Below are 15,830 nucleotides of genomic sequence, written 5' to 3'. Positions count from 1 at the left end.
GGAGATTTCATTCTGGCCGGCTGGCCACTGACGGATTTTCAGCCGAGAATCCCCCTTGTGCGCATGCGCCGCTGCAGTCAGCGGCGCATACCGAGGGGAATATCTCCTAAACCGTACAGGTTTAGGAGATATTTTTTTACCTACAGGTAAGCCTTATTATAGGCTTTCCTGTAGGTAAAAGTGAAAAAAAAAAGAGTATACAACCACTTTAAGTCCCTTTCAGTAATTTCCTGCTGTGTCTCCACTGGAGAGTTCTTTCTCTTCATCCTGTCGTGGGGACCAAACAGGAAGTGAAGAAAATTTCCCTAACGTACACACATAGTAATAAAATAATTAACAAATATTATAATCTTTTCCCACTCTGCTAGGCAGATAATGTATAGAGTAATAGACATCCATCTATCTGTTAATATACAAAATTTCTATCTACAATATCTCACAAAAGTGAGTACACCCCTCACATTTTTGTTAATATTTTATTATATCATTTCATGTGACAACACTGAAGAAATGACACTTTGCTACAATGTAAAGTAGTGAGTGTACAGCTTGTATAACAGTGTAAATTTGCTGTCCAAATAACTCAAAACACAGCCAATAATGTCTAAACCGCTGGCAACAAAAGTGAGTACACCCCTAAGTGAAAATGTCCAAATTGAGCCCAACTAGCCATTTTCACTCCCCGGTGATATGTGACTCGTTAGTGTTACAAGGGCTCAGGTGTGAATGGGAGCAGGTGTGTTAAATGTGGTGCTATCGCTCTCACTCACTCATACTGGTCACTGGAAGTTCAACATGGCACTTCATGGCAAAGAACTCGCTGAGGATCTGAAAAAAAAAAAGAATTGTTGCTCTACATAAAGTTGGCCTGGGCTATAAGAAGATTGCCAAGACCCTGAAACTGAGCTGCAGCACGGTGGCCAAGACCCTACAGCACTTTAACAGGACAGGTTTCACTCAGAACAGGCCTCGTCATGGTCGACCAAAGAAGTTAAGTGCACGTGCTCAGCATCATATCTAGAGGTTGTCTTTGGGAAATAGATGTATGAGTGCTGCCAACATTGCTGCAGACCATAAGCCGTGCACTGCATCAAATTGGGCTGCCTGGCTGTCCTCCCAGAAGGAAGCCTCTTCTAAAGATGATGCACAAGAAAGCCTGCAAACAGTTTGCTAAAGACAAGCAGACTAAGGACATGGATTACTGGAACCATGTCCTGTGGTATAATGAGACCAAGATAAATTTATTTGGTTCAGATGGTGTTAAGCGTGTGTTGCGGAAACCAGGTGAGGAGTACAAAGGCAAGTGTGTCTTGCCTACAGTCAAGCATGGTGGTGGGAGTGTCATGGTCTGGGGCTGTATGAGTGCTCCTGGCACTGGGGAGCTACACTTTATTGAGGGAACTATGAATGCCAACATGTACTGTGATATACTGAAGCAGAGCATGATCCCCTCCCTTCGGACTGGGCCGCAGGACAGTATTTCAATATGATAAAGACCCCAAACACACCTCCAAGATGACCCCTGCCTTGCTAAAGAAGCTGGGGGTAAGGATGATGGACTGGCCAATCATGTCTCCAGACTTAAACCCTATTGAGCATCTGTGGGACATCCTCAAACAGAAAGTGGAGGAGCACAAGGTCTCTAACATCCACCAGCTCCATGATGTTGTCATGGAGGAGTGGAAGAGGACTCCAGTGGCAACATGTGAAGCTCTGGTGAACAAAATGCCCAGGAGGGTCAAGGCAGTGCTGGAAAAGAATGGTGGCCACACAAAATATTTACCCTTTGGGCGCAATTTGGTCTTTTTTACTTAGGGGTAAACTCACTTTTGTTGCCAGCGGTTTAGACATAAATTGCTGCCTGTTGAGTTAATTTGAGGGGACAGCAAATTTACACTGATATAGATAGATATGACATAGATAGATAGATCGATAGATAGATAGAGGTAACCAAGAACACAGGCCTATTACTGGGATGATTAAATGATACTTGAAATAAGTGTTTTTTTTTCATATTTTGCTCAGGTGTTCATAATACCCCTTGTGTAAGACGAGGAACAAAGAATACTTGCTCCTTTCTATTTGAGCAAGGAAAGTATTCAGGATTCTGCCTTGCCGTGTGAAGCTTCCACTATGGACACTTAAGCTCAATCAGGCTTTTCAAACCTCATCATTTGGGCAATTATTTTAAGTATTTCTATAAATGTAAAACTACTCAGCAAGGCATCAAAGGAAGAGCCGCAACATTTAGCTTTCCTTTTCGAAAAAAATTCTGCCATCAAGACTCCATTGTAGAAGCTGAAGACAAAAACGTTTATCAGCCTTGCTTAGTCTCCTGTATAGGGGAGTTACTTAACAGATGTGATAAATGGGATCCTGGAAAGGTAAAGGATAATGGCGATTTATAATGATGTTAGAGATTTCAAATTCCACACAACTGGCGCTGACAGGTAACCCTTGAAGTGAGTGATAAAATAGAATTCTTTTGTATTGGGTGATCTGGAGGCAGAATGATAGGCAGAAGAATGGAAGTTGTGAGGGCTTGGGGTCTCTAAGTTTTTCACTGGTACTGAATAATGTGTTTGCTGTGAAATAAGGTATAGGGGACTTAGGGTGACTCTGTATTTTGCTGGATAGTACTCAGTGTTCTTGAGGCATTGGGGTCTCTAAGCTGGCACTGGATAATGTGTTTGCTGTTAAATAAAGTATGGGGGATTGGAATGACGAGTATTTTGCTGGATAGTACTCATAAGTGTTCGTGTTTTCTGGGATTGGTCTGTACTACTCAAGCCTTCCACATTGTGCATTCTCTTCTGTAAACCTTGTTCAACTTGTCAAGGCTAGTTTGAACAAAATATGTGCAATGCTTTCAGCCAGCATCGAGAATCTGTCTCCCATGTTAAGTTCCTCAAGATCTGGGACCCGTGGCTGTCAAATGCCTTACCGACTCTCTTCCCAGACAGTCTAGGTAACTTATGACGGGCAGCCTTGATGCTCCTGAGTTCTTATTCCCTCCCTTCCACCCCCCCCCCCCCCCTTGGACTCTATCCTCCTGACCCCATTTCACCCCAAGTCTACTCTGGCTTTTCTTTACTTCTTCCCCTGCTGGGTGCACGGCCCCTTTCCCTTTTGCGTCAACCTTGTACCAAACTACTCCTTGGTTTCTGCTTGGTCCTTCCTTTTTTGAACTTATACGGGATGTAAACTTTTCCACTATATGGATATTGCAGGGCCCATGGTATGCCCCATAGACATGTGCACACTGAAATATTTTGTTTCGGAATTTAGTTTTCGTCCGAAAAATACATTTATTTAGTTACTCCTGAAATTCGTTTTTATTTATTTTGTTTTGTTAAAAAATGCATTTGTCTGAAAATCTGAAATAATTAAGGTCGAATCTGCCATTGAAGGCTTATAGTGTCTTTCGAATGTTCTAAGATTTGACGGAGAAGCTAAACTGCACGACGCCGCAATCATACATTTCTGGTCGAATGTTCTGCCTACAAGCTATAGTAGAATTCTAATGTTGTATGATACTAGTAATTATATTTATAAAATATTATTACTAGTCAACCAACATTAGAATTCTACTATGGGCAGAGCATTTGACCATAAATGTCCGCTCGTGGCGCCTGCTTCGTCTAATCTTCATGTCGAAACTTTTTCTCTCTATGTCGAATAATCTTGGACTAATAGCGTTAGGTTAGGCACATTCGACTTTTATTTGCTATTTTCTCTCTATGTCAAATCTTTTCTCTCTATGTAGAATAATCTTGAACTAGAGCTAAGGTTAGGCACATTCGACCACAGGTTCGATGGACACAGATCGCAATTGTCAGTGTCATGTCGAATCTCCTATCTATATCGAACTGTTGCAACAAAAAATGAAAATAAAGCATTTTGCTTATGTCGGATCTTTCGGTTTTTGGATTCTGCACGTTCGTTATCGTTTGTTAAAACGATAATGAAAATACCCGAAATTCAGACAAAAATTATTTTTGATGAAAACGAATGCACATGTCTAATGCCCTGTTATTGTTGGGAACTTCCCTATGACCCCCTGGCCAATACAGCCTCTGGACCATGTCTATCAGTTGCTGTTATATCTGTTCTCAGGAGGTTGTTTTTTTTTTTTTACATATCTTGTCTTCTTTTCCTTCTTTTGCAAACTAACCCTTGTTACAATTGTCAAAGCTAGCCCCTGTACAGGCTGAACTTTTGCATGTTATCTTCTTGTAATAACCAAATAAAAACTATTGGAACAGAAAAACGATTTTTAAAAAGCTGTAGCTGAGATCATGTGGAATCCAGCCCCGAGTCTTCTCCTATTCTGTGTATTTCGTAGTTTGGCTTCTTATTTGGGATTCCTATTTGATAGGCTGTAGTGAGATCCTCTCAAAAGAGGGAAGATGATGTAATTGGAGGGGGATGGCAATTGACCGGCAATCTTAGGGAGAGCATCACTGCATTGTATCAGCCACAACCCCAGCCAGAAACATCAGCAGTGTCGGACATGGATGGAGGACTTAGATGAGTCTATCTCACTTCATAAGATAAGGGGGGGGGGGGGGGGAGAGCTTGTAAAAAAAAAAAAAAATAATTAAAGCACTACTAAATGCAAAACTCTTTATTAAGTTTTGGATAGAGTGGAGATGGAAATGGATTATAACACCTGCCAGTTTTTATTACTAAAGGCAAAATGTTATTTTTTGCTTTGGATAAAGTTGAGATGGATTAGAACAGCGGTCAGTTTTTATTGCCATCTTTGCCTTCCTTAAGGAGATTCAACCTCTCTAAAAGAAAATCCCCAATTTTAGGTAGTCCCCAAAAAAGTAGTAGTGGGGAAATATTCCAAAGGGGACGCTACACTAATTCTGGTGGCCTGGGGATCCCCAAGCGATTTCTTTAATTTGCAGGGATTTCCTCTCTTTGGCTATGGCACATGACATGAAGGGAAATCTCCTTGATGGGACACACATGGCAAAACAATAAACTGACAGAGGTTATGATCCCCCTTACTCTATCCAAAATGTAAAAAAAAAAATTTTTTGCCTATAGTTCTACTTTACCATACCTGTAAAAGTAAATTGTACTTTATTTTCTTCTACCAAAGCCACTCCAATCCTAAAAAGTCTTCTGCCCAAGTCAGCAGGGAATCCAACACTTTCGGGAGTGTCAATCTCTAGGGACTCCTGCAGTTCTCACTAATTCCTCCCTCTGACTGACACTCATTACAATTAAAATGGTGGCATTGACTTCAAAAGGAGGAACCAATGAGAGCTGGGGATCATCACTTCTGAAAGTTTCAGCTTATGTAAATGGTTACAGTAAAATTCTCTTTTTTTGCTCTCTTTTGGTCTGTAAAAATACCATTGAAAAAAGCATTTTATTATATCAGTTTGAAAAGTCCAAAAAAAATGATCTGTCTCTGTGTTCCTTTGTTATCTGTTGTTATTCCCTGCTATCTTCATGGACTACAAAACACCTACATCTGTTATGGACAAGAGATGAAGGTGGAGATGGAGGTGTTATGTAGGTCTAAAACATTGTCATATAGTCCCAATGCACCCTCTATCTTAGGGTGTCTTAGATGCTCAGCACAGCTGTCACCCTAGGACAGGAATTGAGTTAATGGCAGGATTATCATGTTAAAATAAAGAAAGAAAGTGTAAAAAAAAGAAAAAAGAATGCAGCCACCACATCTAAGGATTGATGAACTGCAATACTGTCAATATTTGTTCTTGGGTTCAGATGTGCTTTAAGCCAAAGATTTTTCAAGATTAAATCGGTGTTCAGTGGCAAAGGCAGCAGGTCAGGTAAGTATGTATATTTTTCTTTCCTGGTATGGCTTGGCTTAAAAACTTTAAAAAATAATTTGTCACCAGGAGGAAAGGGGACACTGCTGTAGATATGAAGAACAGGTATCTAGAAATAGCCGAGTAGCCTCCCAAACCTTCCTGTCATGGACAAATCTCACCACTTTCTGTTATTGCCGAAACTTACCCAACCCTACATACCACCTGAACATTGCTTTTGGCTAGTGAAGCTGACCATCATGGTGATAGGTAAATGAGAATAGGTGGGGTGTGGGGCATAGTAGGAAACTCCAACACTACTTGGACGTGTCAAACCTTTGTCTTTCAGAACAGCTCAACATTTGACTGTGGTAGGATGGTTTGAGTGCAGGGATGTGTTGACCATACTGATAGGCCAATATAAATCTATGGGGGGCAGGGCATTTCAGGAGGCTTCAACCCAACCTGGAAGTATCAGAGCCTTCTTTTTTAAAACAGCCTGACAAGCCCAATAGTGTAGGAAGATTGAGGTAGAAGTCTTTGGGTGCAAGTATGTGCTGGTGATAGGCCAGTAGGAATGTGTGGGCACAGGACAAGCTCCAACACTACCGCAAAGTGTTGGTATTTTGTTTGTAAAAACAGCCCAACATTTGGCTATGGTTGGGCAGTTTGGGTACAGGGATTTTCAGGCATTTCTTATTGCCTTCACTTAAACTCTGCAGCACTTTGCCCCTCTTTCCTCATGACAAAGTCTCTTAGAGCCATTAAAGTAACCATTCAACCACACTTCTTGATGGGAATGCTAGCTGTATAGTGTAGTATATCACTTGCAAAGATCAAGCTATTATGGACACTAGTGGATGTTGAATCCAACAGATTCAGGGCATGTGTATATAGGTCCCAAGCAACTTAGAAGGAGGTCAGAAGCACCTGCCAAGAAACACATAGGGATCTCAAACTGGATTCAAATGTAAGAACGTACCTGAAAGTATGCTGCATATGCCCTATCCAACTAGGAAAATTGGTCTGCTCATCTAGAACGAAGGAATTTTAAAGAACTTTTCACTACAAAAGTGATAAGAGTCCGAAAAACATTTTGTTTTGTTTCCACTTGATGTGCTATGTGTAAGCAGAGCTGCAACTTTGAAGGCTCAAAAATAAAAAAGTTGTGCACTTACCTGTTTGAGAATCTCAGCCGCGGTTTCATGCGAGCAATCAAATATCACATAGAATTCCTTGGCTTTCTTCATCTCTTTGAGCAAAGGACGAGCGTCCTTGTTTCCTGAGGGTAATTGGCGAATTTTTATTTTGATGTTGTATCTTGATGGAGCTTTGATGAGTTCCTGCAGACGGATTAAACCTAAGGGAGAAAATAATAAATGAAATTAGTTGGACGGTAAAATTCTTATAACCAGATAGTAAAGATGCTCCAGATAGCTCCATACAAACTAATTAGCCGCCTTTGTTAGAAAAGTAAAGTTGGGATGTTTATATGCAAGTTTTAATGTGGTCTTGTAGAACAAGTCAAGTCATTTGCATCTCAAAGTACTTTATGTTCTTTTATAAGGGTGTTTTATGCTCCGTGTCTGTGTACTCAAACAAAAATAAGTGCAGCTCCTGCCATATTGCTGAGGTTTTGCACTTAGTCTGAAAGAAGAACAAAGAGGAATGTTTAAAGGGAAATGTCTAAAGAAAAGTTATTTTAAAATCAAGAAAAAAAATTTGGACCAGTGCAAAAAAAAAAAAACGTGATTACCATAGGGTCATCTTTAAATTTGATCTATGACAAGATTGAATTAATAAAAAAAATACACTTCAGGGAATAGTAATTTCAGGTGACCAATGCAGTCATTTAATAAACTTCCATCACTATCTGGCAAACTTTCCCACAGTTTACCTTAAAGCCTAACTCCTGGTTTCTTGTGACTTCAAATAGTTTGGATGGACCAAGCTGGTGCATTATGCAAGGAATGCATTAAGGTAAAATATTTGTATGGTTTACAACCACTTTAATAAACTATATACATAAAATACAGACTTCTAACAAGTGTAAATTGATATAAGCCAATGGGTGTTATGTATGCCCTTTGCACTTTCAATAAGGGCAGTGCAGTGGCTTAGTGGTTAGTTAGCATGTCTGCCTTGCAGCTCTAAAATCCTTGGGGAACACGAGTGCAGCACTAGTGTCCAAACCCGGACACTATCTGCATGGAGTTTGCATATTTTCCCTCTGCTTGCATAAGTTTCCTCTGGGTGCTCCGGTTTCCAGTAGGATAATTGGCTCCTGTCCTGTCTAAATTGGCTCTAGTATGCATATGCATTTCCAGGGTAAGCTCATCTAGCGCCCAGAGCAAGGATTTAGAACTCCACCCCCTCCTCCACTGTTAATGCATGCCATTGAAAGAGGTTACTGTCCAGTGTCCATTCTCTGCCACTTGATCCGCTGTGCCCAGGGCTGCTTCCCCTCCTGCCTACCCCTTGTTCCAGCTGTGTATGTATGCATATGAGATAGGGACTTTAGATTGTAAGCTCCCAGGGGCAGGGACTGATATGAATGCACAGTATGGAATATGTCAGCACTATATAATTACCTATAATAAAATAAAAATAAGCACATCTAATATAAAAGGGGTTAACTCACTCATATGTATGTCCTTTTATTCTTTTATATGGCCCGTCTATTGTGGCGTAAGGGTGCTACCTCCCCTATCCACTGCCACCCCTCCCCCTTATAAATGCGCCCAGGCTCTTTCAGGACACCGGGCGCATGAATTCCTATGGCAGGGGTGGGAGGAGGGGTGTTTTTTAAGCACTGGTTAAGAGCCAGAGGCTCTAATAGGCTTCAAATTAGGGTTGGCTTGGGACACAGAGCATTGCGTCTGGAGCTCACCCAGGTGTGTTACAACAGCGACTGAATATTCACTGTTGCAACACTGATCCTCCTCCCCGCCCATCAGGAAGTGGGTCTGATACCCATCCCCTGGCTGGCTGAAAGGATGGGCGAAGATATTGGATGCCTAGAAGGAGGAGAGGAGACACACAGTGGAAACGAGGAGGAGAAGACACAGGAGCCACTGCCCGATGCCTGCCACAGCCTGATGTCCTCTCCCCTGCCCGATGTTCCCACTGATGCCCATGCCTGATGTGCCAACTGCTGCACGATGTGCCTGCCACCTATATGGGGTAAGTGCCAGTGAAGGTGGGGGGTTGTTGAAGTGCCCTGGGGGGGGGGGGTTGTTTGCCACCCCCGCAAACAAAAAAACACCAGCCACCACTGTTTTGTATAAAACTATGTAATGTTCCATAGATCCCACCAAAAATGCAGATGAAAGGTGTTGCCTTAACATCTCATAAGATCACATTGCTCTGTGTTTTAGAAAATGCCCCAATATATGACCTACACAGCAGCATTTGTAATCCTTAGTATTGTAAAAATCTCTTTAGGGGACAATCCTACAATAGGATTGGATTTTTTGCATAAATAAGAACACATTGTTTAGTACTCAGAGAAGTATTTCAACATGTAATACATGTAACAGTGTTTTCCTTATAGTTATATAGAACAATTGCTACAGAATAGCATCATGCAATGCTACTGAAAGGCTGACAAATAGAGTGTTTTCCTCCTAAAGCAGTCTATAATACGGTCAATGGTCATATCCACCAGTGCTGGCTTGCAACATTAAAAAATTTCTGTATCTCAAAAATGATTAGATACAGAAGAAAACACATTGTGTACAATAGATATCCCAAAACAGCATGTTGCCCAATATAGAAAAAGCGATTGTAGCCAATACCCAGTGAAATGACCTCAGGGGCACACAGAGGTGAAACAAACCCAAAATACCTGTTTATCTGAAGTCTGCTCTTTTCTATATCCCTTCAAAGTGCAGAATTTCTAAAACTATAAAAAAAAAAAAGGGAACAGAGAGCTGAATAGAGCTCAGTTAGTAGAGCCCAGAGAGCTGATTGGAGGGAAGGAACACCCCCCCACACACACAGTATACAACTGACAGTTGAGGCTGTCAATGGGCTGGAGGTCCCTCCCCTGTCACCATTTTCTCTTGGTGTCAGGAAAATTTGTCAGAAGTGACTCTGACAGCAGAGCAAGGAGGCAGCAGACAGAAATGACACTTGGTGCTCTTAATTGAGACACATACACACTATAGAGGGATATGCTTTGTTCATATTTCATGTCTGATGTTTACAACTAAATGCTATATGAATGTGTCAACATTCACACAGCCATCAAAAATAATCCCCATAATATGCCTAATTTGTTTATATCTTGTGATAATCAGCTCCATCTAGTGACTATATTGTGAAATTTTCCTGAAATACTTCAAACAAGAAAGTACTACATTATGACCACTAGATGGAGCTGACCCTCATTGGAAATAAACATATTAGACACATTATGGGGATTATTTGCAATAGCTGTATGAATGCTGACATGTTCCCCCCGCACATTTTTCATAAATAGTGTGTCTCTGTATTGTGTTTCAAATAACGAGAGAGTTGCAGAGGAAAAGCATACTATTCACTCTCTCTTCAAACTTTAAATGCTCTGAAAAAACATTAGGCCCCTTTCACACAAGCGGACCTAATCAGACCATCCATTGCCCTCTAGGGACCAGTGGATATAAACGGATATGTGTCCGTTTACACTTACCAACATCCAATCTGATCTGCTAAAAAACAGACGCACGTGGATCCATTCCCCAAACGTCTAGTGGATTGCATGGCAGTCAAGTGTAAACGGACAGGTGATCGGAGCGCCTATAGAGGAGAGCGGGCTGTCTGTGTCCCCTCTGCATAAGCCTGATAAGTGAGGATCTGTGGACAGATTCTCCGTTGAGCAGGCGCACTCCTTTGGGAGTCCGCCCCATGTGGAAGGGGTCTTATGAGTGCAGCTGGTATTAAATTATTATTTGTAGACATTTTTTTATACTGTCAAGAATTTAAAGATATATAAAAATAATAATAAATATGCTTAAAAATTATTTAAAAAAATTGCCCCAAGTCCCCATCAACAGGATGCCCTGTCTTCCAACAAACTACAGCACACTTTCTTCATATGGTAAGTCTGGACTTTCTTTTGCCCTTCTACACCCTGGCATCCTATATAACCAGCCCTCCCTTCCACCTTGGAGCCTTTACTAGGACAAGATGGTGGCTTCTAAGCACTTCTAAGATCAATGATTGAAATGGCAGCCACAACACTACCTACATGGGGTTTGCATTCTCTTCCCGTGCTTCTATGGATTTCCTCCCCCATTCCAAATGCTGGGAGGTTAATTGTCTTCTGTCTAAATTGATCCTAGTATGCTTGTGAGATAGGGACCTTAGATTGGAAGCTATACCTGTATTGAATAAACAACATGAGGCTCTAGCAGACCCAAACACTAAAAACACGGTGGTAGGTTAAAGTGGTAGTAAAGTCCGCTTTGTGCTTTTTACCTACAGGTAAGCCTACTGTATAATAAGGCTTATCTGTAAGTAAAATGAATAAATCCTAAACATTATTTAGGAGATACTCCCCCTAGATGCAGCCAGTGATGTCACCGGCGTGTGTGCTATGAAGGTCCGGCATTTCATGCTGGAGCTTCAGAGCCTCATGTCGGGGTTGAGGGCTCCCGCGTGCATGCGCCAGAGTGATGTCATTGCAGCTCCAGCCACTCATACAGCCGAGCCCACAAACCCAGAAGAAAGATTGAGACAAGATGCAAGCCCTGTCAGCAGTGACCACGCGTCACTGGAGGGTTTCACTCTAAGGTAAATATTTCATAATGTGCTAGTATGTGATGCATACTAGCACATTATGCAATTGCCTTACAGTTTTTTTTTTTAACCACTTTGCGAGCGTGCTATAGCTGAAAGTTGGCTACAGCGCAAGCTTCCTTTGGCGGGAGGGCGTGCATGTACTTCCACTCGTTCTTGCACCGCCAGCCCACCCCAGGTGGCATGCTCTGTGATTGGTGAGTCCTTGGGACTCAGCTCTTCACATAGCAGGTTAAAGGACTAATTACAGTGGACCCTTTACCACGTGATCAGCTGTCAGCCAATGACAGCTGATTAATGAGGTAAACAGAAGCCGGTTTCTGACATTTTTTTTTTCTTCGCGCTGTCAGTGTAAAGAAAAGAAGCAAGTTGTTAACAAGCTTCTGTTATGGGGAAATTAGTCCCCTTAGTAAACACCAGTGCTGCAAATCAGTGCCCACCAGTGCCCCCTATCACTGCCAATCAGTATTGCTAATCAGTGCTCACCAGTGCCACCTATCAGTGCCCACCAGTCCCACCTATCAGTGCCCACCAGTGCCACCTATTAGTGCTCATCAGTGCTGCCAATCAGTGCCTCATCATCAGTGCCACCTATCAGTGCCCATCAGTGCCACCTCATCAGAGCCCATCAGTGCCCATCAGAGAAGGAGAAAAAATACCTGTTTGCAAAATTTTATAACAAAATATGAAAACTTTTTTTTTTTCTTTTCAAAATTTTCAGCCTTTTGTGTTTGTTTTGAAAAAAATAAAAAATCCAGTGGTGATTAAATACCACCAAAAGAAAAAACTCTATTTGTGTGAAAAAAATATAAAGTTTTCATTTGGGTACAGTGCTGCATGACAATTGTCAAAGTGTGACAGCGATGAAAGCTGAAAATTGGCCTGGGCAGGAAGTATGTAGGTATGAGTGCTCAGTAAGCAAGTGGTTAAACTGTAGTCATTTACTATTGCTTTAAATGGCTCCTATCTAAACCGGCCCTAGTATGTGTATGTATGAATGTGAATAATGCCGCGTACACACGAGCGGAATGTCCGACAGAAAAAGTCAAACGGAAGCTTTTCATCGTAAATTCCGATCGTGTGTAGGCCTCATCTGACTTACAAAAATTCTGACGGATCTAGAAATGGAACATGTTTTAAATATTTCCGACAGAACCAATTCCTATCGGGAGAACCGCTCGTCTGTATGCTGTTTTGACGGACCAAAAATTACGCATGCTCTGAAGCAAGTGCGAGACGGAGGCTATTGGCTATTATTATTTTTATTAATAACGATTTATATAGCGCCAACAGTTTACGCAGCGCTTTACAATGCATATTTATATTTACAATATATATTTACAATGTGAACGTCCTTCCTTCCTGTCGTGCGTGTTGCACGTCACCGCGTTCTTAGCGATCGGACTTTGGTGTGATCATGTGTACGCAAGACAGTTTCTGCGGAACTCCGTCGGAAAAACCTTCGGAGTTCATTCCAACGGGAACGTTGGTCGCGTGTACGTGGCATTAGGGACCTTAGATTGTAAGCTCCTTACTGTCAGGAACTGATGTGAATGTACAATATATATGTAAAGTGCTGCGTAAACTGAATAAAAACAATAAAATAAAAACAAAAACGAAATCTGCGAGGAAAGAGGACCTGTTACCCTTTTACACACCACACAACCCAAAGAGCAGAGCGTGGCAGGCAACTAATCAACTTATTGGATATTGATGTGCATGAAATCCTAATAGCTTTTTCTCCGGTCGCCAGCATCTGTTTCCACTGGCATAAAGCTGTGAGAATCTGCATGAAATCCATTAGCCGGGGTTCTGTTACTGCAGCGAGCATGAAATGATGCACTTTGTCAAAAAGTACTTTTTCACGCTTTGATGGAATGGAAGATTGGGCTAATCTGCCAACGAAAGGAAAAAGAAGAAAAAAAAACGAAAAAAAAAAAAACTATTCAGCAGGTGTTTACATAATGTCTTATGCAAATTAGGGGAAATATGTGTTATATGCAAATCAGCCGACTTTATCTCTGTAATTGTGAGTCTGAAGGATCTTGCCTGAAATGTTTGCTCCTCGGATTCGGCATTTCATAAAAGAGAATGGGAGAAAGATGTTTCCTGATTACGTTCTGTTGTTTTTTTCTTTATCTAGTAAAAAGAAATTAAAAAAAAAAAAAAAAACCTCTTCCAGTGCATGAAACACACATAGGGTTATCTAATGATGAAAGGTGGAGGAGTTCAAGCCAACTAATCAGAATTCTTTTTGTGCTTCCAAGGATTCTGATTGGTTAATTTGGGCTTCTTTGCTTGTCTTTCTGCTTTACTAAACACACCTCGCTTTTATTCACGGATTGTATTTGTACATATTCTGCATATTTATTTATTATATTCAGAACTAAAAGCTTTATATTGTTTTAATATGCAAAAAATAAAATAATTCAAAGGAAAAATGTATGAAAATTATTTTGGCTTGTAGCCAACACATGGCAAGCTTATAGCTGACCTTGAAATATGAATTTGAAATCTCTATTAAATATTTTTTTCAGATCTACCAAATGGAAGCTCAACCCAAACAATCCACTCTATCAGTATGTAGTCAGGTAGGTTTTCATAATACATCATTTTTGGAAGATTATTATTACTATACAGGATTTATACAGTGACAACAGTTTGCGCAGAGCTTTACAACGTGAGGGCAGACAGTACATTACAATACAATTTAATACAGGAGGAATCAGAGAGCCCTGCTCGTTAGAGCTTACAATCTAAAAGGGAGGGTCAAGTGATACAAAAAGTATTAACAGTGGGGGATGAGCTGATGGAGAAAATAATAGTATAGTTGTTCGGTGTTGGAGTAGGAGGTGGGGTAGGCGTCTATGAAAAAGATGGGTTTTTCGGGGATCACCTAAAGTGGACAGAGTAGGAGATTGTTGGACAGATTGGGGCAGGGAGTTCCAGAGGATGGAAGAGGCTCGGGTGAAGTCCTGGAGGTGAGCATGGGAGGAGGTGACAAAGGAGCTAGAGAGCACAAAGTCTTGGGAGGAACAAGGAGAACAATTTGGTTAGTATTTTGATACTAGGTAAGTGATGTAGCTGGGACCCGAGTTGTGGATGGCTTTTTAAATTATTTTTAGTATTTTGAATTTAATTTGTTTGGTGAGTGGAAGCCAGTGGAGGGATTGACAGAGAGGAGTAGCAGACTCTGAGCAGTTGGTAAGGTGTATGAGTCTGGCAGTAGCATTCACGATGGACTGAAGAAGGGATAATTATATAAAGGAGGTAATCCAATGAGGAGGAAGATCTTAAAGCGGTAGTAAACCCGCTGATGTTTTTTTTTTTCACTCACCTGCAAAGAAAAAGGCATAATGAGCTAGTATGCAATGCATACTAGCTCATTATGAAATACTTACCTTAGAACGAGGCCCCGACATCTGGACCGATCCACGCCGAGGGAGCTGACATGTTCCCTTGCCGTTTCTTCCGGGTATCGCGGCTCCAGCGCTGTGAGTGGCCGGAGCCACGATATCGTCACTCCCGTGCGTGGGAGATTTCTTCCCGGCAGGGTCCGGCGTCTGCCAGACTTTCAGCCAAGAATCCCCTGTGCGCATGCGCTGCTGCAGTCAGTGGCACATTGCGAGGGGAACATCTCCTAAACCGTACAGGTTTAGGAGATATTTTTTTTACCTACAGGAAAGCCTTATTATAGGCTTTCCTGTAGGTAAAAGTCCCAAAAATAACTATACAACCACTTTAAGAATATGGGTGGGCCAACTTTAGGCAAGAGAAACACTATTCTAGAGGTCCATAGGACTCAATTGCATGTTCTTGCTCCAGTAACATGCAGTAGAAAGCAAGTTTTACCGTATATTACACCAACGCCATGGTGCGTTACATTACGATTGATCTTGAATAGAACACAAATGCACTATTGCAGTAGTGGGCAACACATTGCCCTGTCACAGCATACCATGTAAAAAGCAGGGCTATTGGCACAACAGCAAGTGAGGCAAAAGGTTTGACCCACTAAAGACAAAATAAGCTGTTTACTTTCCATTGGCTTTTTTCCTAAGCTTAGTGAACGTGGGGAAGCCATGCTGGTCTGTTTTTGTTTTTCTTGCATGTGATTGAACATTCTTAGCAAAGTGATTTTTAACCGCATTCACTATAAGGGAAAATTCCCTTTGTAAAGTGTAAATTCCCTTGAACAGCCTATTTGCCTTTAGCAAATCAACCCCCAAATCTCTCAAAAGTGAGATAAATATC

At 41.4% G+C, this 15,830-nt stretch overlaps 1 protein-coding gene across 6 annotated transcripts in view; it reads right to left on the bottom strand.

Moving 5' to 3' along the window:
- Positions 1-15,830, bottom strand: part of GRIK1 (glutamate ionotropic receptor kainate type subunit 1) — a 626,279-nt gene that overhangs the window by 286,883 nt on the left and 323,566 nt on the right. For all 6 annotated transcript variants that reach the window (XM_077480009.1, XM_077480011.1, XM_077480010.1 and 3 more), the window contains exon 4: positions 6,974-7,155. In XM_077480009.1, coding sequence (XP_077336135.1) covers positions 6,974-7,155 — 182 coding nt within the window. The remainder of the gene's footprint in view (positions 1-6,973; positions 7,156-15,830) is intronic.

The sequence above is a fragment of the Lithobates pipiens genome, unplaced genomic scaffold, assembly GCF_037356315.1.
Source record: "Lithobates pipiens isolate NorthernLeopardFrog02 unplaced genomic scaffold, aLitPip1_a1.2 Scaffold_16, whole genome shotgun sequence".
NCBI lineage: Eukaryota > Metazoa > Chordata > Amphibia > Anura > Ranidae > Lithobates > Lithobates pipiens.
The sequence above is the reverse complement of the archived record's forward strand: the minus strand, read 5'-3'. Positions and strand labels throughout refer to the sequence as shown.